Source organism: Aquarana catesbeiana, linkage group LG12 (assembly GCF_042186555.1).
Source record: "Aquarana catesbeiana isolate 2022-GZ linkage group LG12, ASM4218655v1, whole genome shotgun sequence".
NCBI lineage: Eukaryota > Metazoa > Chordata > Amphibia > Anura > Ranidae > Aquarana > Aquarana catesbeiana.
Window position 1 is genome coordinate 64,930,223 of NC_133335.1, and position 24,093 is coordinate 64,954,315.

Here is a 24,093-nt window from a genome sequence, read left to right on the forward strand (position 1 = left end):
CACTGGGACATGAACTTATCCTAAAAAGTTTAAAACTAACCTTAAAAGGTATTATTTTACTGAAACAAAGATGCTTGAATGTAGTAAGTCAGTCAACAGTAAGTGAATATAAACATGCTTAGGACAAGCATAGATCTGTACTTAGATAAAATGGTTAAAAAAAAGTGACAGACTCAAGGGACCACTTGGTCTTTTTCTGCCTTCAATCTTTGCTGTTGTGTACACGTAAAAAAAGTGTAAACTAATTATGAAGTGTTTTCAATCCCATAAAACTTCTTATACCCATTTGACAATCCTACGGTAGTGATCAACATTTGAGGTATTGTTTCTCAAGAATCAGTCATGCAATCTCTAGCTGGCATTTGGCTTGCCAATTCACACTTAATTTTCATCTATAAAAATAACTCGGGGAGGGTAAAGAGTTTCAAAACATACATTAATTGTCTGGATTTAAAGGATTAAAGAAAAAAATATTTATCCATGCTCCACCCTTCTATTGTTTTATCGTAACAAGCAGCCTAAGGCATTCTCCAAAGTAGGCCAAGTGGACACACTAACTTTATCTTTCAATTAACCTTTCATCAAGAATTTGAGAGCCAGACATGAGTTTGGGAGTTGTAGGAAACTGAACCACCCACAAGATATTGTATATAAAGGCTAATGATTTTAACAGAGATTAAGCTTGCTATTTCTTTTATCTAGCTACTTTGAGGGCTATCATACCAAGAATATGTTTTACTCAAAAACATCTGCTTCCTCAAGACGCTCTGTCGGAGCTGGAAATTATGGAACAGCCATTTGCTCCTTTCTTGGAAGTTCTGGAGCTACATGTGGTGCAGGAAGCTTTGGTGCCAACCAAAGTTGTGGTGTTTTTGGTGTTGGGAGCTTGAGTGGAGGAGCTGTTGGTGGCTTTAGTGCAGGATCCATTGGTGGTGGCTTTGGTGGTGCAATGTTTGGTGGAGATGGCCTCCTCACTGGAAGTGAGAAGGAAACCATGCAAAATCTTAACGACCGCCTGGCTTCATACATGCACAAAGTACAAGATTTAGAGGACGCCAACAGTAACCTTGAATGCAAAATTAAAGCTTGGTATGAACAGCACAGCAATGATAACAAGCAAGTGAAGGACTACTGCAAATATTACCAAACCATAGAAGATCTCAAGAAGCAGGTATTGACTTAAAAAAAAATTATGGTGGTAACTATACATGAAAGCTAAAAACAAAAATGAAGAATGACTGTATTTATTTATTTATTTATTAAAGGTACTTTATGGAAATGTTTTCAGTTTTTGCATCATGTATTTAAGCAGATGAAATATTTTCCTTGGATAAAGAAACAATGCATTACAAAGTTAATTAATTAAATCACATTATCTAAACAGGTTTGATTAGAAACATTTGTCATTTTGTATAGATTCAGGTAGCCACTGTGGATAATGCAAGAGTTGTCCTCCAAATTGACAATGCCCGTTTGGCAGCCGATGATTTTAAGCTCAAGTAAGTTTCTGATCAAAAATGTATTTTTTTTTAGATAGCTAATATATCGGTGCTGTGTATTGTTTACTTTGCACATGGATTATCACATTTTCTGCCCTGCAGGTTTGAAAATGAACTCTGTCTCCGTCAAAATGTTGAAGCTGATATTAATGGCCTGCGCAAAGTGCTAGATGACCTCAGCTTGGCTAAATGTGACCTTGAGTCTCAGATTAAAAGCTTGATGGAGGAGATTGTGTGTCTCAAGAAGAACCATGAAGAGGTATCATAAAGTAATCCTCACAATGTCTTTTACTACACTCTGTCATTTTACATGTACTATTGTTTCATACACTGTGCTAGAAGTTTTAGTCTTTCTGGTGAATCGAAAAAGTCACCTAGCCCTTCCAGACACTTCAACTATATCTTTTTTATTTTTTTTGTTTCAGGAAATGAAGAGCTACCAAGGAGTCACAGGACAACTTTTTGTGGAGATGAATGCTGCTCCGGGAAATGACCTCACCAAAATCCTGAATGATATGAGATCTGACTATGAATATTTAGCAGATAAGAACAGAAGGGAGGCTGAAGCTCAATTCCTTGAAGCGGTAAAAAAAGGAAGCCAAATTACTGCCATTATAAATGTAGACTAAACTATTTTCAGTTCTGTTTCCAAACTCTTTGATTGTTGTGTTTCAGAGTCGAGCCCTCAAACAGGAAATTTCATCTGGTGCTGAGCAGGTCCAATCTAGTAGAAATGAAATTATTGATCTGAAGAGATCTGTACAAGCTCTAGAGATTGAACTACAAGCTGCCCTTGCAACGGTAAGGCTAAAATACTTATAGTGTTTCTATTATTACCATGCTCTATCTTCAATTAGTATTTGCTATAGATGTGGTTACCTAGAAAAATCTAGAAAAAAGTTTTGTTTGTTAGGAGGGATTTTTGTATTTCATATAATGGCATTTACCTTTATTTATATGTTTTTTGTTTTAAAAAAAATATTTTCAATGCTTTCCTCTGTATATGTAAATACCCACAGTCTAAACCAGATGTATTCAACCTTTTTAATAGTGTTGCTTCGAAGTTTGTGTTATGTTATGTCTTTTGGTCCAAAATGATTGGGTTCCAGTTGAATATTGCTGTATCCAAGATCTATCTATGGACTCTAAGTTGCAATCACCACCAACAGGTTAAAGTACATGTAAACCCCACATGAATGACATTTAGTTTTCTAGAGCATTTTGTGTATCAAATAAATGCAATTTTTGTAAAAAAAAAATATAGCATATTAGGACTGTTGATCTCCTGCAGCCTCCTTACAGTCCACATACATGCACTCCATCAGCAGCTGCACATCATTGTTCCGTGCGGGTTTTCTGGGGAAATGGGAAATTACTTTTGAAATTATGTTAACACTTATGAGAGCTTGGTGTTCGGGTTTGCATGTGCTTTAAGCAAAGTAAATAGTAAGCTATCATCCAAACAATATAAGTGTAAGTCTGGCAATACTGATCTATCTAATTATATATATTAAGGACTAGATACACATTGAATGGTCTCTTTCTTTAGAAAAGAACACTGGAAAGCTCCTTGGCTGAAACAGAAGGTAACTACTGCATGCAACTTCGGCAAATCCAGGCAAAAATAAGCTCTTTGGAGGAACAGTTATGTGAAGTAAGGACAGATATGGAGAGACAAGGCTTAGAGTATGATCAACTTCTTGACATCAAGACTAGACTGGAGAGAGAAATTGAAACCTACCGCTGCTTACTTGATGGACAACCCATGTAAGAAAAGTTTTGTTAAGATATTGTTACCTATACTGTAAATATGATTTGTATTTATACTTAACTCTATCAGTATATGGTAATAACGACCCTTGGCAAACTGAGAAATCGGTCTACAAATTATATTCCTATTTTCATTCTTTATTATAGCTCAGTCAAACCCCCTCAGTACATTCAGGTTCCTAAAGGTAAGCAGATTAAAGTATTGTTCTTTTTATAGACTTTAGTAAAAGGGAATCATTCTGAAAATATGTTCTGGTGGATTAACAGTCATTATTAATGACTGCTCACGTTAGATAGTATATTTTTAGTTATGTGTTATAATATCTATGTTTATAGGAACTTTTAAAAGACTTACTTTTACCCTTTATTTTGTGTCTGACTTTTGGCCGCCTCTGGACATTTGTGGCTTAACCCAGCAAGAAAAGCATAAGAGAAGGGGCTGCATAGGATGTTGAGGAGTCAGAAGACTCTTTATCTTAGGAAACATGAAACTATTCCTCCTTGCTCTGTATTGGTGGTCTGTAAAGTAGTTCTGAATGTTGAGCAAACTGCATGCTGTCTTTGTTAGTACAAATAACAATTATTTTTACCACAGTAGCCACATGAAAAAGGGGCAGAACTTTTTTAGATGGACATTGTACATGGTCATTTGATACCCCCACCCCAGAAGCATGAACTCACCTTTTTCTCTCTCCTCCACCACTACATTGGAAACAAGGAAAAAAATCCCATTTTAGCTCCACACTGACTTGTTGGAGCATAAACAAGACTGAGGACTGTCTCTTCACCCCTATATGACAGCATTGGGAAGATGGGTGAATCAAATAAATGACCCTGTTGCTGGGTCTTGTATGTCCAAAGTAAATAGTTATATTAGCAAAGTGCATACAAAATTATAACACACATTGCATCATATGACCAACATATTATGCTGCACATTAGAGAGTAGTTTAGATTGAGACTCATGTCTCTCATCCAGCGCTGGATGTATACTTATTGTCCCCTATGACAACTGCCATCTACCACACACCCTCCGCCTTAGTTGAGTAACATCATACTAACAAGTTCAAACTTCATTGCTGCACAAGGTAGGAATGAGGATGGAGAGGCTGAAAAAGACCACTTACTTACTTATGCTATGTCAGTAGATCTTAGCTGATGATTATAAAAGAAGGAAAAATGGTCCACTTGTTCTTCTAGTAGTTGGGTTCTACGAATACAGATCCAGATTTATAACCATTGAATTGTATTTGTTGAACTAGATGGACTTGTGTCACTTGTGTGATGGACTTTTTTTCAACCAGACTAACTATGTAACTATGTAACCAGTACACTGGCTATGAAAAATGTTTAAGCTATGCAAGGGTAGTAATAAAGAGGAACCAGTGGTAGGCAAGGAGTCTGGACCCTTTTATATGCATGGGTGGCTGCAATGTGCCACACTCACTATGTGTATAGAAGGCATACACCTTAACCATGTTACACATACTTTAGCACATTCTGTAACTGAAAACTTTCAGTAACTAATGCAAATGCTTTCCTTTCAGAGCCACAAAAGGTTAGAAGAATAAAAACCGTTGTTGAGGAAATCTTTGATGGAAAAACAGTGTCCCAGCAAGTTAGGGAAACCGAGGAGAAGATCTGATTGGTATCAAGAAGCCCTCCTGTATCATTATGCCTACAGTCTCCGGAACCTTTTCTGATGTTCTCATGGAGCTAACCTAGAGTTCTGTTTCCTCAATTCTGATATTTCTTAATATAATATGAGGTGCTTCTATCTTCTGTTCTGATTTCTGATTAAATAAAGCTTTTTTCTGATGCAAAAAGTGTCTCTAAATATGCGTGATTTGGGATAAATGTTATCTAACTGGTAAGAAACATCTAGTTAGAAGCAAAAAGTAGTTTAGACACTTGGTTATTTCTGGTAATAAATTAGCTTTAAATCTCATCTGTTTAAAAACACCTTAATTTACAATGTATTTACAACTTATTCAAATTTAATAATACACGGATTTGATTGTTATTTTTGTTTTTATGGGATTGTTTGAGCACCACTACACAGTCTAGAAGAAATATTCTTACTGATTTTTGTGGTTCAATTTTGCAGGATTGTTTATTTTCCTCACAGGTGTTATGATATGGCCTTATATCACCTTTTTCTCTTCCTTATTGATTAGCGGTACTGACTGCAAGTCTATATATGGATAGATTACACTAAATGTACACAGGTTTACACTAAATGTCTACACATTTTTTATATAGCGCTACACTTTTTCGTTGCTCTTATCTACACATACAATTTGTCCAATTGGTAGTGTTGGCAGCTTGACACAATTAAGTTGGCGCAGCAGTTTTTCGTTTGATTTATTGTTTATTCTATTTTTGGCACCACTGCTGGAGCCTTCCATTTATTTATTATATTTTTTATTTTTCTATCCTTCCAGTCCTTTTAGAAAGGATATGGACGTATTTGAATACCGCACTAGTCGCACTTTTAACACAGAAGGTGTTTTTTCAGTTCTGAACACAGATTCTGAGATAGGAGGCCTATTTTTGAGGCTTAAAAACCTAATGGTCTCCGAAATTCATCTAGAATGGGATATTGCCTTCTTGGAGCAGTACTCCAAGGATCTCATGGTACCAAGAGGTCTAAGATGGACTATCCATCCACAGCAGGGGGATGTTGATATAGAATCATGGTTCCATTATTTTAATGAGGCAGGGATCTCATTGCTTAGTTTTCTTATAGATAGAAAGCGGGCAAGGAGAACCACGATTGATAAAGAAATTAAAGAATTAAGGGACAAGTTACTTCCATATAAATCTTCCACAGAATATATTAGTCTTTCTACAAATTTAAAAAATCACCTAGAAAAAGAAGAACGGGAACAAAAAATCAAGAAGCAGAAGAAATACAGTAGGGATACTAATGATTACAAAATGGGTAATGTTTTTAATTGGCAAAATAAAGAGCAAGAAATGAACGCCGTGGCTGCCACACAGAAACCGATGGAGATGACAACTTCATCCACTACAAGATCTGTGGAGGCACCCTTGGTTCCCCCTCCACCCAGAAGGGTTAAATATAACACTCAACATACATATGGTCCCCATACGCCTACACCCCACTATAGGAGTCCAGCCCCCTACTATAGAGGCAGAGGAAAAAATGGTAGAGGTAGGGGCAAGAGGAATAGGGACCGTTCATCTCATTATGAACAAGGTCCACGAGACTCTTCAACACACAGGAGACACGTGAGCCATAATGATTATTATCAATATCAGCCTTACCCTCAAAGGACACCCCTCCATACCCACAACAGGTTCTCACCACTAAGAGAGGAACAAAACAGATATTATAATTCTCAATACTCATATAGAGATAGAGAAAATGATTATCCTGAAAGATCACCATTTCATTACAATCAAAGGTTACCTAGACCCCCAATCATGGAGGATTTTCACAAGGAAATAGAGAACATCCAACGCAATGGAGAACAAAACGGGGCACCAGAGGGGGGAGGCGCGCCAGGAAAAAGAAAGCGGTCATAGAAAATAAGGGCATTTTTAATTTGAGCAAGGCGACTTTTACAGAGGCCGAAAAGGTTGTCTTAGATAAAGGCTTGAAATTTGCACCCCCTAAGACATTGAACAAGTTCTCCACATTTATTGACATACACAAATATGTGCGAAAACTAAATATCCAAAGATATATTGTTTCAAATCCAAGTAGATTTTCTTATCCACAAATTACTACACATACTGTGCATTCAGGGTTGAGTAATCCGTCATTATTCAACCCCCCCAGTTCCTACAGCACCTTCAATTAAGGTATTTAGAGATCTGGTATTGAAGGATCTTGAAGATCTCCCACATAAAAGAACATATAATGATCCCAGGTTGAAAAAAGGATTAAAATCTTTATGTGAACGGAAAGATCTTATCATCCGTCCCGCGGATAAGGGAGGTGGGGTGGTCATTCTTGATAAGAGTGACTACCATGGTGAGATGACCAGGATCCTGAGTGATTCTAATACATATCGCCGCCTCCCAAAAAACCCTACCTCAGAATACAAAAAGATACTAATAGCAGTGATAGCAGTCTAGAGGCTAATTAGCCGCTAGGATTGCTTTTACATGAAAGCCGACCGCTGGCTGAAAAGAATGATACCAAGATGATACCTAAACCTGCAGGCATCATTCTGGTATAACCACTCAAAGTCGTGAATGGTGTACCTGAAGACCAAAAAATGGTTAACAATAAAGCACAGTAAACGGTAAAGTATAAAAAATTGCATACCTGAAAAGCAAACATGATAAAACATAATAACAATAAAACATTGCAGAATAGAATACAGTAAAAAAGAGCAGAACAATAGAGAGAATAGAGAGAGAGAGAACAATAAAACGACAACTATTTTTTTTTATTTTATATTTTTGTTTGTGGTTTTTTTTTTTTTTTTTTACACTTTTTTATGTAACTAACTTTTATAACTGTAACCGGTTCCAGGTTCGGGTCTCTCAAAATGCGATGGCATCTTGGGAGACCCTGTGAAAGTGTGTCCTAGTCTGTGCAGTGCTGTACCCTACGCTAATACTCAACTAGTGTATGGTAGCGTTCAAAACATTCACCAATGCAAAGACCAGGATTGTCAGGACAGGAGGGACAATAATAGCGGGTGTCACGCCTATATCCGCGCTTGCTGCAGACACAACATCTTTTTTGGGGGGTTCATTGGGTAGGGGTACTCGGGAGGACATAAAGAAAATGCCTCTCATGCAGCTGACTGCATTTGGTTGGGGATGTGAATGGGGGAAGTACGGGCGCTGCAGAAGTGGTGGGTTCCCAATTATTAGGATTGGCGAATACAGCAGGAAGGGCACTATGGACACGACGGCCTGTGTTTGTCTTCTTGGTGGCAGCAGGACACTACTTGTGCTTGCCACCTCACCAGCTTGAACTGCACTTATGGGACTCGCCACGTCACCAAGTGTTACTGCAGTGCTGGTTTGACCACGACCGGGGTGTACTAGGCCGCTGGTGCTTGCCAGTTCAGCAAAACGCTACCAAAAAATCTGTTAGCGATCGCAGGGATCAGGCCTGACTCTGCGAACGCTGCAGTTATGCGTTTAGTGTTTTGTAAGTGACAGTGATCGATCGATACTGCACTTGGGTGGGCTGGGCCGGGCTGGGCCGGGCCAGGCGGAGGGGCAAAACGCAGGTGCTAGCAGGTATCTGGGCTGATCCCGCTAACACTGCGTTTTTGGGAACCCTAAACTGCTGGGGACGCCAGTATAGATCTGATCTGATCAGATATTGATCCGTTCAGATACTATACCACTAAGGGAGGCGTATGCTGCGTGCGTGGGTGTTAGCGGTACTGGCGCTAACCTGACGCTGCCTGGGGCTGGTGCTTGCCAGTTCAGCAAAACGCTACCAAAAAAACTGTTAGCGATCGCAGGGATCAGGCCTGACTCTGCGAACGCTGCAGTTATGCGTTTAGTGTTTTGTAAGTGACAGTGATTGATCGATACTGCATTGGGTGGGCTGGGCTGGGCCGGGTGGAGAGGCAAAACGCAGGTGCTAGCAGGTATCTGGGCTGATCCCGCAAACACTGCGTTTTTGGGAACCCTAAACTGCTGGGGATGCTAGTATACAGTAGATCTGATCGGATCAGATATTGATCCGTACAGATACTATACCACTAAGGGAGGCGTATGCTGCGTGCGTGGGTGTTAGCAGTACTGGCGCTAATCTGACGCTGCCTGGGGCGACGCATATCACCGCCGGGCGATCAGGGAGCTAAACCTTTATTCGGTAATAAACGGCGGGTGCCCTGACACTATAAAAAATAAACGAACTAACCAGCGTCACCCGTAACAGTTATACGGTGATCAGTGGTGAAAGGGTTAACTAGGGGGCAATCAAGGGGTTAAAACCTTTATTAGATAGTATATGGGGGTCCCTGTCGCTATAAAACGCTGACGGCGAACCTAAATATTTACGTCCCTAACTAGCGTCACCAGCGACACTAATACAGCGATCAGAAAAATGATCGATTAGCGACACTGGTGACGGGGGGTGATCAAGGGGTTAAAACTTTATTAGGGGGGTATCCTAGACCTACAGGGGGCTAACACTCACTGACCTAATACTTCTAACTGTCACAAACTGACATCATGCAGTAATCAGAAAAAAAAAAACAAAAAAAAAACAAAACACTGCTTGGTGTCAGTTTGACAGGGGGGGGAGGGGTGATTGGGAGGATCGGGGGGGGCGATCGGGGGTGTAATGTGTGCCTGGCATGTTCTACTGTGTGTGTGTGTATGTTTTGTGCACTCACATGTCTTCTCTCCTCGGCGCTGGAACGGAAACTGACATCACATCCTCTGCCTGTGTGTACTATACAGAGGCAGAGGATGTTTCTCATTGGCTGGGAGCGATCGCGAGGGGGGGCCATGATCGGATGGCCTCCCCCTCATCACGGAACGCTCCCAGACAAAAGCCGACCGCCGCTGGCACCGGGGGGCGGTCCGATCGGACCCCCCGCCCGTGGGAAGGCAATCACGTACCAGGTACGTGATTTTGCCTGCCCGTGCCGCTCTGTTCACGTATATATGCGTGAGGCGGTCGGCAAGTGGCTAGCAGCCAGTACGCAGCACAAACAAAAGTCTCTGCCACAGACTTGTTTGGAATAAAACCCATACGATCCTCCGCCACAGGATGTATCGGTCTGCAACGAACATCAGACACAGTACTTGAACCTTTAAGCCAACCCGGCAGTACTACGCAGCAAGATTACTTCAGGACACGTCCTCCAACCAAGTCACCAGGCCCCCCTCCAGACCAGCACTTTGCATGATCCTTCCATGACGGGTCCTCCCCTGGGATCTTCTCGGTTGTCCAGCTTCTTCACTCAGGATAGACAGCTCAGGACCGTTCCTCTGCTGCTGTGGTAGGCCCCAGACAGGCTTCTGGGGCCACCCACATGCCACAGCAACGTGGGCCTCCGGAACGGAGGACCACGAGGTGGTACTCTTAACGCACACCTGTCGGCCAGGAGGGCCAGCAGGTGGCTGAAAACGAACCCCTAAACATGGCGTCTGTCCCATAAATACCCTCTCCCAGAATGCAACTCGGAGGACCACCTTCACTGAGTTGTCCCCGGGACAGAGGAGCACTCATACGCTTCAACACGTTGCTTTTCCAACATTGACCCATGGCGACAACGACACCTACCGACACAGTGTGGAACTACATGCAACTCAGCCAAGCTGGAACAGAGGCCAATCTAACTTCCTATAAAGTGACCCACTAGATTAACCTATCAGCGATAGATTAAAAAATCTACCAGCGCTACACTAGTATAAAAAAAAAAAAAAAAAATTCCAGTTTACAAGATACCAGATGCTATCATTTTAACACAAACCAAACAATATACACTTATTGGGATTTTTTTTTACCAAAGACATGCAGAAGAATACATTTTGGCTTAAATTCATGAAGAAATTAGATTTTTAAATTTTATTTATAGGATATGTTTTATAGCAGAAAATAAAAAATATATATTTTTTTCTATGTCACAAAAAAATAAAAATCCCAATGGTTGTCAAATATAACCAAAAGAAAGCTCTATTTTTGATAAAATGTAATTTGCATACAGAGTTGCATGACCATACAATTACCAGTTAAAGTAGCGCAGTGGCGAATAGCAAAAAAATGCCCTGGCCATGAAGAGGGTAAAGTCTTCTTGAAGGTCAAGTGGAGAACAGCTTTGGGAGCACTTGTGTTCATTTACTGGGGCTTCTAAGCATCTGCAAGAAAATTCAGCTTATATTCAGAGCACCCAGGGAGCTCAGAATCAAGTGATGAGCTACTATGCAAATAATGACTTCAGTTAGAAAGTCAGAGATTTGTCCTGTCCCCTCCCACCAACTGCACCTCATTTTATGTCTTGACTGTAATTACCACCCTTACTAATAGGTAACAGTGGGTATAGGTGGGCCAAACCTCCAATTCCCAATATGACCCAGAATTTCAGGGATCTTGGGGTCACCTGCAGGCACCTAGTAAACTCAAGTGGCAGTTTATTGGGGTAAGAATCATTACAGGTTTACTCTGATATTTTAAGTCAATTCTGTAAAAGGTACAGTGCAAAGAAAGCATGAATAATGTAAATTGAAAATAAAGAAGGTTACTGTATATGCAACCAAATTATGAGTGTATGTGGACAGCCAGCTGACACTTACAAAAAAAAATACATTTGCAAAAAAAAGTGTCTATAGCAAGAATTAAGAATATGTGACATCTGAATACAAACTTGCAATTACAAAGAGAAAATCATCAAAAATTGTGCCATGCAATAATCAAAACAAAAAATACAATGTAAAAAAAAAATCATATAATGCAGTCCCAAAAAAAATCACATGGGACAGACTCTGTTCCAATCAGCAGGCCAGGCATCTGTGAGCTGATTCCTTTCTGATCGGAGTGGGTGGATGACTCTATAGGCAGCCGGGAGTAAACAGACTCCACTGTCTATTTACACCCGGCTATCTCTGATCTGCTCCACCCAAACGGGACCCAAAGGTAGGCAGTTGTAAACAGACACAAGTCCATTTATACCTGCCTGTCCATAGGAATGTGTGGGCCTTCCGATCCGCCTGAAAAACAGACACTGATCGGAAACCCAGTGTGAAAGGGGCCTAGCACCAAATTCCCAGATTGCATATGAATATAATGACTAGCCATACAGTGTTCTTCCTACACAAACATGTCTATACTTACCCGTACTGTGCAAACAAATCCCAGATCCTCCTCTTCCTGGGTCCCCCACCGATGTGCATGGCTCCTCCTCTCTTGCTAGTGCCCCCAATTGGAAACTGATTCCAATGGTTGGCACTCATGCAGGCTCGCTCCTGAGCCCCACTTCTCCGTCAATTGACACCGCCCCCCACTCCCTCGTCACTACAGTTGATTGACAGGAGTAGGAACCAATGGCTCCCACTGATATCAGTTGGCCCAGGGAGGAGGGGTAAAGCCAGGAGAGCAGAGGACCATAAAGACATGGATGAGTGAGTTTGGGGTGGAGGAACTTGACTGACCTGCACAGAATCCTGACCTCAACCCAAGAGAACACCTTTGGGATGAATTAGAGCGGAGACTGTGAGCCAAGCTTTATCATCCAACATTAGTGCCTGACCTCACAAATGCGCTTATGGAAGAATGGTCAAACATTCCAATAGACACCCTCCTAAACCTTGTGGACAGCCTTTCCAAAAGAGTTGAAGCTGTTATAGCTGCAAAGGGTGGGCTAACTCAATATTGAACCCTACAAATGAAGACTGGGATGCCATTAAAGTACATGTGCGTGTAAAGGATGGTGTCCCAATACTTTTGACAATATAGTTTGTGTGTATATATATATATATATATATATATATATATAAACCATGTATATATATATATATATATATATATATATATATATATATATATATATATATATATATATATATATATATATATATAAAAGGTTGGTGTAAAAATGGCCATTATTAGGCTTAGTCCACACTAGTCCAGCCTCTGAAAAGCTATCCATGCTGGATCTCATTCACATTGCGTTCAGGAGTTTTTTTTTAGCTTTGTTTTTTTTGATGAACAGGAATTTATAATGAGGCTAATGTGCTGCCAAGGGTTTAGCTCATGGTGGCGACTAGGGATGAGCTTCGCATTCGAGTCGAACCCATGTTCGACTCGAACATCGTCTGTTCGATCGTTTGCCAAATTGCGAACGATATGGGCCGTTCGCGCCAAATTCATGTGGCGCGTCACGGCCCATAATTCACTGCGGCATCGCAGTGCATTGCTGGCTGATGATTGGCCAAGCATGCACTATGACCTGCATGCTTGGCCAATCACAGCGCCGTCAGCAGAAAGAGCTGTAATTGGCCAAAGCCACGGTGGCTTTGGCCAATTATGGCTTAGGGGGTTTAGAACACGCCCCACACTATATAAGGCCGCCTTCACGGCAGCCCTGTGTAGTGTGTTCCGGCGTGCTTAGAGAGAGAGAGAGAGACAGTGTCATTTCATTTGAGTTAGCTAGATTAGGCAGGACAGTCAGTGAGTTAGCTGCACTTACAGTGTATTGTGTATATATATGCATCCCAGGTGTTGTATATATATATATATATATATATATATATATATATATATATACACTGTATTCAGTTTAGCTAGATCCATTCCTGTTATCTTCCTACTGTCTTGTTACAGTATTTACAGCTACCTGAAGAAAATTGCTGGTGTTCTTTTGATCCTATTAGTACCACAGTCAGGCAGCTAGACTATTTACAGTTAGTGTAGTGCGTCCTCCTCACAGTGTTCAGTTAAAGCTACAAGTTAGTTTAGTGTGACCTCTGCACAGTGTTCAGCTAAAACTACAAGTTAGTGTAGTGCGTCCTCCTCACAGTGTTCAGCTAAAACTACAAGTTAGTGTAGTGCGACCTCTGCACAGTGTTCAGCTAAAGCTACAAGTTAGTGTAGTGCGTCCTCCTCACAGTGTTCAGCTAAAACTACAAGTTAGTGTAGTGCGTCCTCTGCACAGTGTTCAGCTAAAGCTACAAGTTAGTGTAGTGCGTCCTCCTCACAGTGTTCAGCTAAAACTACAAGTTAGTGTAGTGCGACCTCTGCACAGTGTTCAGCTAAAGCTACAAGTTAGTGTAGTGCATCCTCTGAACAGTGTTCAGCTAAAGCTACAAGTTAGTGTAGTGCGTCCTCCTCACAGTGTTCAGCTAAAACTACAAGTTAGTTTTTTGCGAGCTCTGCACAGTGTTCAGCTAAAGCTACCTGTAGAAGGTTGGTGGTGTTTTCCTGATCCTATCACTACCGCAGGCAGCTAAATAAGCTACAAGTTAGTTTTTTGCGAGCTCTGCACAGTGTTCAGCTAAAACTACAAGTTAGTGTAGTGCGTCCTCTGAACAGTGTTCAGCTAAAGCTACAAGTTAGTGTAGTGCGTCCTCCTCACAGTGTTCAGCTAAAACTACAAGTTAGTGTAGTACGTCCTCTGCACAGTGTTCAGCTAAAGCTACAAGTTAGTGTAGTGCGTCCTCCTCACAGTGTTCAGCTAAAACTACAAGTTAGTGTAGTGCGACCTCTGCACAGTGTTCAGCTAAAGCTACAAGTTAGTGTAGTGCGACCTCTTTACAGTGTTCAGTTAAAGCTACAAGTTAGTGTAGTGCATCCTCCTCACAATGTTCAGCTAAAACTACAAGTTAGTGTAGTGTGACCTCTGCACAGTGTTCAGCTAAAGCTACAAGTTAGTGTAGTGCGTCCTCCTCACAGTGTTCAGCTAAAGCTACAAGTTAGTGTAGTGCGTCCTCCTCACAGTGTTCAGCTAAAACTACAAGTTAGTGTAGTGCGTCCTCCTTTTTGTGAGCTCTGCACAGTGTTCAGCTAAAGCTACCTGTAGAAGGTCGGTGGTGTTTTCCTGATCCTATCACTACCACAGGCAGCTAAATAAGCTACAAGTTATTTTTTTGCGAGCTCTGCACAGTGTTCACCTAAAGCTACCTGTAGAAGGTTGGTGATGTTTTCCTGATCCTATCACTACCGCAGGCAGCTAAATAAGCTACAAGTTCATTTTTTGCAAGCTCTGCACAGTGTTCAGCTAAAGCTACTAGTTAGTGTAGTGCGTCCTCTGAACAGTGTTCAGCTAAAACTACAAGTTAGTGTAGTGCGACTTCTGCACAGTGTTCAGCTAAAGCTACAAGTTAGTGTAGTGCGTCCTCTGAACAGTGTACAGCTAAAACTACAAGTTAGTGTAGTGCGACCTCTGCACAGTGTTCAGCTAAAGCTACAAGTTAGTGTAGTGCGTCCTCTGAACAGTGTTCAGCTAAAACTACAAGTTAGTGTAGTGCGACCTCTGCACAGTGTTCAGCTAAAGCTACAAGTTAATGTAGTGCGTCCTCTGAACAGTGTTCAGCTAAAGCTACAAGTTAGTGTAGTGCGTCCTCCTCACAGTGTTCAGTTAAAACTACAAGTTAGTTTTTTGCGAGCTCTGCACAGTGTTCAGCTAAAGCTACCTGGAGAAGGTTGGTGGTGTTTTCCTGATCCAATCACTACCGCAGACAGCTAAATAAGCTACAAGTTAGTTTTTTGCGAGCTCTGCACAGTGTTCACCTAAAACTACAAGTTAGTGTAGTGCGAGCTCTGCACAGTGTTCAGCTAAAGCTAAATGTAGAAGGTTGGTGGTGTTTTCCTGATCCTATCACTACTGCAGGCAGCTAAATAAGCTACAAGTTAGTTTTTTGCGAGCTCTGCACAGTGTTCACCTAAAGCTACCTGTAGAAGGTTGGTGGTGTTTTCCTGATCCTATCACTACCTCAGGCAGCTATATAAGCTACAAGTTAGTTTTTTGCGAGCTCTGCACAGTGTTCAGCTAAAGCTACCTGTAGAAGGTTGGTGGTGTTCTCATACTACAGGCAGGCAGTTGATTTTGCTAGCTGCAGTATCAGTATATATATATATATATATATATATATATATATATATATATATATATATTTATTTATTTATTTCAGGTACTTATATAGTGCCGTCAATTTACGCAGCGCTTTACATATACATTGTACATTCACATCAGTCCCTACCCTCAAGGAGCTTATATATCCCAGCTTAGTGCAGCTACAGACCATTAGTATGTCTGGAAGGCCAACAAGGAGAGGCAGACAGTCACAAGCCAATAAAAGAGGACAAGCAGGCTCTGTGTCTAGAGGCAACAGTGCTGGTCGTGGAGACGGTGCATCCTCATCAGCACGTGGCCGTGGGACGCACTTGGCCTTTTTTTCGGCAGCTGGCCGTGTTGAGCCGCAACATGCAGAAGACTTAGTCGAGTGGATGACCAAGCCATCCTCATCCTCCTCATCCTCTCTCACCCATGCTCAGGGTACTTTGTCTGGCAAAGCAGCTGCCAACACGGCCTCTTCCCTCGGCTCAATGGCATCAGTGACTCCTTCCCTAGCCCCACCATGTCCTCCTGAGGAGTTCCTCGAACTGTTTGACCACAGTGTTGGGTATATGCTCCAGGAGGATGCCCAGCGCTTAGAAGGCTCTGATGATGATACTGAGCTAGATGAAGGCAGTAATGTGAACATAGACAGAGGGGGTGCCCAAGAAGGACAGCAATCTGGCAGTCATGCTCCCCCTCCTGCAGCATACTGCCAGGTTTGCTCCAGTGATGAGGAGGGAGTGGATGATGAGGTCACTGACTCAACGTGGGTGCCTGATAGGAGAGAGGAGGAGGAGGAGGAGGCACATCACCAACGAGGCATGATGCCCTCCAGGGGCCAGCCTAAGGGCAACACACTGACTGCATCACACCCCAAAGCTCTGCATGTGCAGGGCGCTGCTGTCTCTGCATGTTATTCCAAAAGTTCTTTGGTGTGGGCCTTTTTTGAGACGAGTGCATCAGATCGCACCACTGCTATTTGCAACATATGTCTCAAGCGTATCTCGCGTGGCCAAAACATCTCCCGCTTGGGCACCACATGCTTGACCAGACATATGTTGACCTGCCATGCAGTTCGTTGGCAAGTGTATCTAAAAGACCCACACCAAAGAACAAAGAGGACCTCTCCTTGCTCCTCATCAGCTGAGATCTCCAACTTTTCTTGCAAAAAAAAATAATTTTTTTCATGTAATCAAAAAGTGTCAGAAAGGGCTTTGTCTTCAAGTGGTTAGAAGAGTGGGTGATGTGTGACATAAGCTTCTAAATGTTGTGCATAAAATGCCAGGACAGTTCAAAACCCCCCCAAATGACCCCATTTTGGAAAGTAGACACCCCAAGATATTTGCTGAGAGGCATATCGAGTCCATGGAATATTTTATATTGTGACACAAGTTGCGGGAAAGAGACAATTTCTTTTTTTTTTTTTTTTTTTTTGCACAAAGTTGTCACTAAATGATATATTGCTCAAACATGCCATGGGAATATGTGAAATTACACCCCAAAATACATTCTGTTGCTTCTCCTGAGTACGGGGATACCACATGTGTGAGACATTTTGGGAGCCTAGCCGCGCACGGGACCCCGAAAACCAAGCACCGCCTTCAGGCTTTCTAAGGGGGTAAATTTTTGATTTCACTCTTCACTGCCTATCACAGTTACGGAGGTCATGGAATGCCCAGGTGGCAAAAAAAAAACCCAAATGACCCCATTTTGGAAAGTAGACACCCCAAGCTATTTGCTGAGAGGTATAGTGAGTATTTTGCAGACCTCACTTTTTGTCACAAAGTTTTGAAAATTGAAAAAAGAAAAAAAAAATTTTTTCCTTGTCTTTCTTCATTTTCAAAAACAAATGAGAGCTGCAAAATACTCACCATGCCTCTCAGCAAATAGCTTGGGGTGTCTACTTTCCAAAATGGGGTCATTTGGGGGGGGGGGGGTTGTGCCACCTGGGCATTCCATGGCCTCCGAAACTGTGATAGGCAGTGAAGAGTGAAATCAAAAATTTACACCCTTAGAAAGCCTGAAGGCGGTGATTGGTTTTCGGGGCCCCGTACGCGGCTAGGCTCCTAAAAAGACCCACACATGTGGTATCCCCATACTCAGGAGAAGCAGCTAAATGTATTTTGGGGTGCAATTCTACATATGCCCATGGCCTGTGTGAGCAATATATCATTTAGTGACAACTTTGTGCAAAAAAAAAAAAAAAAATTGTCACATTCCCGCAACTTGTGTCAAAATATAAAATATTCCGTGGACTCAACATGCCTCAAAGCAAATAGCTTGGGGTGTCTACTTTCCAAAATGGGGTCATTTGGGGGGGTTTATGCCATCTGGGCATTTTATGGCCTTCAAAACTGTGATAGGTAGTGAGGAGTGAAATCAAAAATTTACACCCTTAGAAATCCTGAAGGCAGTGATTGGATTTCGGGGCCCCGTACGCGGCTAGGCTCCCAAAAAGTCCCACACATGTGGTATCCCCATACTCAGGAGAAGCAGCTAAATGTATTTTGGGGTGCAATTCCACATAGGCCCATGGCCTGTGTGAGCAATATATCATTTAGTGACAACTTTTTGTAATTTTTTTTTTTTGGTTTTTTTTTGTCATTATTCAATCACTTGGGACAAAAAAAATGAATATTCAATGGGCTCAACATGCCTCTCAGCAATTTCCTTGAGGTGTCTACTTTCCAAAATGGGGTCACTTGTGGGGGTTTTGTACTGCCCTGCCATTTTAGCACCTCAAGAAATGACATAGGCAGTCATAAATTAAAGGCTGTGTAAATTCCAGAAAATGTACCCTAGTTTGTAGGCGCTATAACTTTTGCGCAAACCAATAAATATACACTTATTGACATTTTTTTTTAACAAAGACATGTGGCCGAATACATTTTGGCCTAAATGTATGACTAAAATTGAGTTTATTGGATTTTTTTTAGAACAAAAAGTAGAAAATATCATTTTTTTTCAAAATTTTCGGTCTTTTTCCGTGTATAGCGCAAAAAATAAAACCGGCAGAGGTGATCAAATACCATCAAAATAAAGCTCTATTTGTGGGAAGAAAAGGACGCAAATTTCATTTGGGTACTGCATTGCATGGCCACGCAATTAGCAGTTAAAGCGACGCAGTGCCAAATTGTAAAAAGTGCTCTGGTCAGGAAGGGGGTAAATCCTTCCGGGGCTGAAGTGGCTAGACAAGTGAGAGAGGTCTATCCAGGCGGGCAAAGATTGAATCCCACAAGGGGGAGCGCATTCAACCATTCAACCACAAGTGTTCAATTCCAGAGAATGTTCCAAAGAATACTAAGGAAAGGTATTTGAGCTTCCCTGCAGCTTTCCTTCTGCCTCTTTCCTGCTACTTCCTTTATTATTTGTTCATTAAAGCATTGAAAAATCTACTCAAGCGTTAGTGTCTACATCGTCCAGAGGTAAACTCAACGGGACCCTAGACCCGGTGCGGGTGAAACAGAGGTATCAAGAGTGAAGGTAACAGCCCGCTTTAAACCAGCAGCTCCACCGAGAGTTAGTGCTACACTAGTAATGGCGGGACTGTGATAGTATTGCGGGCAATCTGACACTAGCTGATGCTGGCTGGAGGGTACCCTAATTGACTGACACTTATACATCAATAGTGACACTAATACTAATACTATACACTGTCACTGTACTAGTGACAGGGTAGGGGTTAACATCTAGGGGTGATCAAGGGGTTAAATGTGTACCTTACAATGTTTACTGTGTGCATTATGTGCTGTCAGTGATCAGAGCTCTGTGTTGTAAACTTGTCCCTTCCGTGAATGACGGAGCTGATCAGTGGGTGCCGGCGATCAATCATTGGCCGGCACCCACTGATCGGATTGTGCTGTTACAAATCATAGCATAACCGGGGCAGCGTGCGCGCATGTCCCCTACCCAGAAGAGCTGATCATGTATCAGATACGTGAACCAGTGCAGAGCAGCCACCCTGCTGCAGGAAATCTGCGTGAGACAGTTGGCAAATGGTTATGGATGCCATTCTTAGTGCTGTTAGGAGGTGCTAAGAATTTGACAGGGGTGAGAGCAATAGAAGGGAATTTTTGAGTTGAAAACATATACTTGTATATGTATATACTGTGTGTATGTGTGTGTATATATATATATATATATATATATATATATATATATATATATATATACACTGTATATATACACTATATTACCAAAAGTATTGGAACGCCTGCCTTTACACGCACATGAACTTTAATGGCATCCAAGTCTTAAGCCTCGTACACATGATCGGACTTTACGCCAACAAAACCGTGGAATTTAGTCCGAAGGGTGTTGGCTCAAACTTGTCTTGCATACACACAGTCACACAAATGTTGGCCAACAATTACGAATGTAGTGACGTACTACGTGGTTTTTCAGCTCTTTAGCGCCACCCTTTGGGCTCCTTCTGCTAATTTCGTGTTAGTAGAAGTTTGGTGAGTGTTGATTCGCGCTTTTATTTTTGCGTTTTTCATTTCATTTCGAGATAACGTGTTATTTATTATTGGCCTTGGAGTTATTGCTTTGACATTATTTTTTTGGTTGAATAATGATTTGATTTGGTAAATTTTCTATATTTTTGGATGCATAGAATGCACTTTTTGGTTATTTTCTATTGGCAGATAGCATGGCTAACTTTATTTTTTTTTTTTAATGCACAATAAAAAATTGTGTACAATAATACTTTGCTATGTGTTTTACTTCAAATGACAGTTTGGGAATAGGCAGTTACATTTTAAAAAATACAATGTAAAATTGACAAGGGACACCAACATAGTTGTATCTTTGTTTTTAAAAACTACGGGATAATGGTGTTGTGGTAACTTGCACAAATAAAAAAAACAAAAAACATAATAATATTATTCTTGATATCACTAGAAAAAAAAAAGCCTTTAAAAACTAGTTTTCTAAAACTCCATCAGTATCACCAGCAGCTTCATTATTATCCCATTAAACAAGAAGAGAATTGTGCTCTGCATTTGGAGATTCCATAATTTGCCACGTCACAAATGTTAATTCTCCATTACGAACGCTAGTTTACAAGACCGACCGCTTCTGCTTCCGAGCATGCGTGTTTGTACTTTGGACTTTTGTCCGACGGACTTGTGTACACGCGATCGGAAAGTCCAACAACACATATTTGCTGGCGGAAAATTTGAGAACATGCTAGTCAACATTTGTTGGCGGAAAGTCTGCCAACAAATGTTCGATTTAGCATACACACGGTCGGACTTACCGCCAACAACCTCACATCCAACATTTCCTGCCGGAAAATCAAATCGTGTTTACATGGCATATGTCCGTAGGGTTTAATATTGAGTTGACCCATTCTTTGCATCTATAACAGCTTCAACTCTTCTGGGAAGGCTGTCCACAAGGTTTAGTAGTGTGTTTTGTGCACTGCTGCACAATCATGTTGGAACAGGAAGTGGCCTGACCTCAACCCGATAGAACACCTTTGGGAGGAATTAGAGCAGAGACTGCGAGCTGGGCCTTCTCATCCACATCAGTGCCTGACCTCACAAATGCGCTTCTGGAGGAATGGTCAAACATTTCCATAGACACACTCCTAAACCTTGTGGACAGCCTTCCCAGAAGAGTTGAAGCTGTTATGGCTGCAAAGGGTGGGCCAACTCAATATTGAACCCTACGGACTAAGACTGGGATGCCATTAAAGTTCTTGTGCATGTGAAGGCAGATGTCCCTAACCCTGAAACGTGTTGACTGAATCTCATGTACTTAACCAATAAATGTTCCAAAAAGAACTTTAGATTATATATACTTTTGTATTAGGCACACCCATCCAAGAATGTATTTATGAAGAAGCAACATTATCACCCTAGGACAAGAAGTGTGTTAAGACTTTAGAAATCTTCCCTCCCTCCTCATCTCCATAACCATGGACGTCCGCAAGGTGGGTCAATTTCCCCCCCAAAGCAGGTGCACAGGGTGCACTGCACCCAGGTGCCACGAGCTGAGGCAGAGGAGGCGCGCCAAAGTAGTCTGTGCTGCCCGACTTCTTTCACAGGATCTGCACATACAGGTCCTCAGTCTCCAGGAGCTTTAGGCAGCTGTGTATGGGAGGGGTGCTGATGTCATCCTGCAGGAGCCCGGGAGGAAGGAGCTCTACCATGCTGATAAAATTGCTTCTATCTGGATTTAATATGTGCTGCTAGAGAGAGAGACTGAGCCCTTTTGGAACTGAACATGCAGCCATATAGTAGCTTTATTGCTGCATGCAGGCTTGACTATGACTATTCTCATGTGAACCAACAGTATAACTGGGCCCCAATGCTAGCCAGCTGAAGAGTTAGGACTAAAGACTGTGCCTTTACAGATGCTACACAGAGACCTTCACCTATTGCTCATGACAAGAGGTACCTCTCAGAGACATTGCATCATATCTTAGCCATTCTCCAGGGAAGCATTCTAGATTAGTTATAGTATAATTATTCACATTTCAGTTAATGTTTATATGCACTGCTTATTGCTAATCTGGCTGATTTATGAGTTGATTCAAGTCTAGTGGTCTAGTGGTACAGAACTCAAACCTAAGTCACTTCAGCCTAAATATAACATTGTTTATCTGACTGTCTGAATCTTTCCTCTGTGTGCTCATTTATGCTCAAACCATCATTTGCTCTATTCCATAGAAATACGTTAAGTTCATTTACCACTGAACAGTCTTATATCAATTTCCTGATACTAATTTACAGTCGGGTTAAAGGTATCCACACCTGTGTCCCTATAGGTGTGTGCATCAATTTTCACTCAACCAGGTGTGCCAGAGGGGCTGAGGCGCAGAACAGAGAGCCCAAATTACCGTGGGCTCCTTTGGGGATAACGCTACATAACATAAAGTGGAGCCAGGGTTTCAGTCAAAGCCTGTGAATAAAGGCATATTTCCCGTTCAGTGAGTCATGTCAATGCACTCTGCTGGGCCGTTGGCATATATCCGCACCAAGGGGGAGTGATGAGGTATAGAGACTGGGTTTAGCTGTTTTTGACTTTTAAGAAAATATAAACATGGCTAATTTAGGAGACTGTAGAAAGGAAAAAATTCACTTGGTCTGCTGGTGGCTTTCCAACTCTTCCAAAAATCTCTTGGTCTTTCTGTTCACTATTCATTTAGGCTTCTTTAGAGATGGCAGCAATTGGAGTAAAATTTGTTCTGGTCCAGGAGTAACTGCTGAAAGCTGCACTACTAGACATGTTATATATGTGCATAATACATTTATACATGACATGGTGTAATAATCTGAATTTGTGTAGCTGTCCATAGAGTCCAATCAGAAAATGGCTTACATTTTGGACCTACAGTGTGCCACTAAAAACAGATTTTTTGACGTTTCCTATCCCTCACCTTTTCATTTTTTGTACGTCACTTATGCTTGTCCTAAGCTACAAAATAAGGCAAGGGTGCATGAAGTCAGTTCGTACTATGTTCCTTTTCAGAGTTGAAATGCGATGTGAGTCATATTTTAATAAAAAAATATGTACGTTTTGTTATAGACCTGAAACCTATGTTTTACCAAGAGTTTAACTTTCTTTATAGGAAGAACCAGTAAATGGTAGCAGTAAGGCACCTCATAGCCCCCTTGAAGGAAGGAAGAGCTTTCTGTCCCTGAAAAATCTCTGAATTGGATTGTTACTTGTTAACAACCCTTAAAGCAAACACCTTTTACTTAGAGCTCATGTGATGTTAAAGGTAAATTGCGAACATAGTAATAAAATCATTTGCCATGGTTTAGAACTTGGCATCCTGGTCCTATACTTTCAGTCACTGACCTGAAACAGGAACACAGAACAGAAGATCAGGCTTTAAGGCCTCACTGGCTACATGCTTATTCCAGGTCCATGATTCAGATCAGTGAAACCAGCGTTGGGATTACAGAGTTAGAGCCTGTATATTTGAAAGAAAACACACTCCTATATTTAGTGTGTATAGTAACCACACAAGAAGAGAAATGGAAATTTAATACGTGGCACTATTATTGTATATGCAATACATTGTAAATTAAGGTGTTTTTAAACAGATGAGATTTAAAGCTAATTTATTACCAGAAATAACCAAGTGTCTAAACTACTTTTTGCTTCTAACTAGATGTTTCTTACCAGTTAGATAACATTTATCCCAAATCACGCATATTTAGAGACACTTTTTGCATCAGAAAAAAGCTTTATTTAATCAGAAATCAGAACAGAAGATAGAAGCACCTCATGTTATATTAAGAAATATCAGAATTGAGGAAACAGAACTCTAGGTTAGCTCCATGAGAAGAACATCAGAA

The 24,093-nt window shown here is 41.4% G+C and overlaps 1 protein-coding gene across 1 annotated transcript; it reads left to right on the forward strand.

The window, feature by feature from the left end:
• Positions 1-650: 650 nt before the first annotated feature.
• LOC141114340 (keratin, type I cytoskeletal 12-like) lies at positions 651-5,095 on the forward strand. The gene is made up of 8 exons (XM_073607959.1): positions 651-1,171; positions 1,417-1,499; positions 1,602-1,758; positions 1,925-2,083; positions 2,175-2,300; positions 3,049-3,266; positions 3,417-3,454; positions 4,817-5,095. The coding sequence occupies exons 1-8, from the start codon at positions 731-733 to the stop codon at positions 4,912-4,914; spliced, it is 1,320 nt and encodes a 439-aa protein (XP_073464060.1). The 5' UTR covers positions 651-730; the 3' UTR covers positions 4,915-5,095.
• The last annotated feature ends 18,998 nt before the right edge of the window (positions 5,096-24,093 follow it).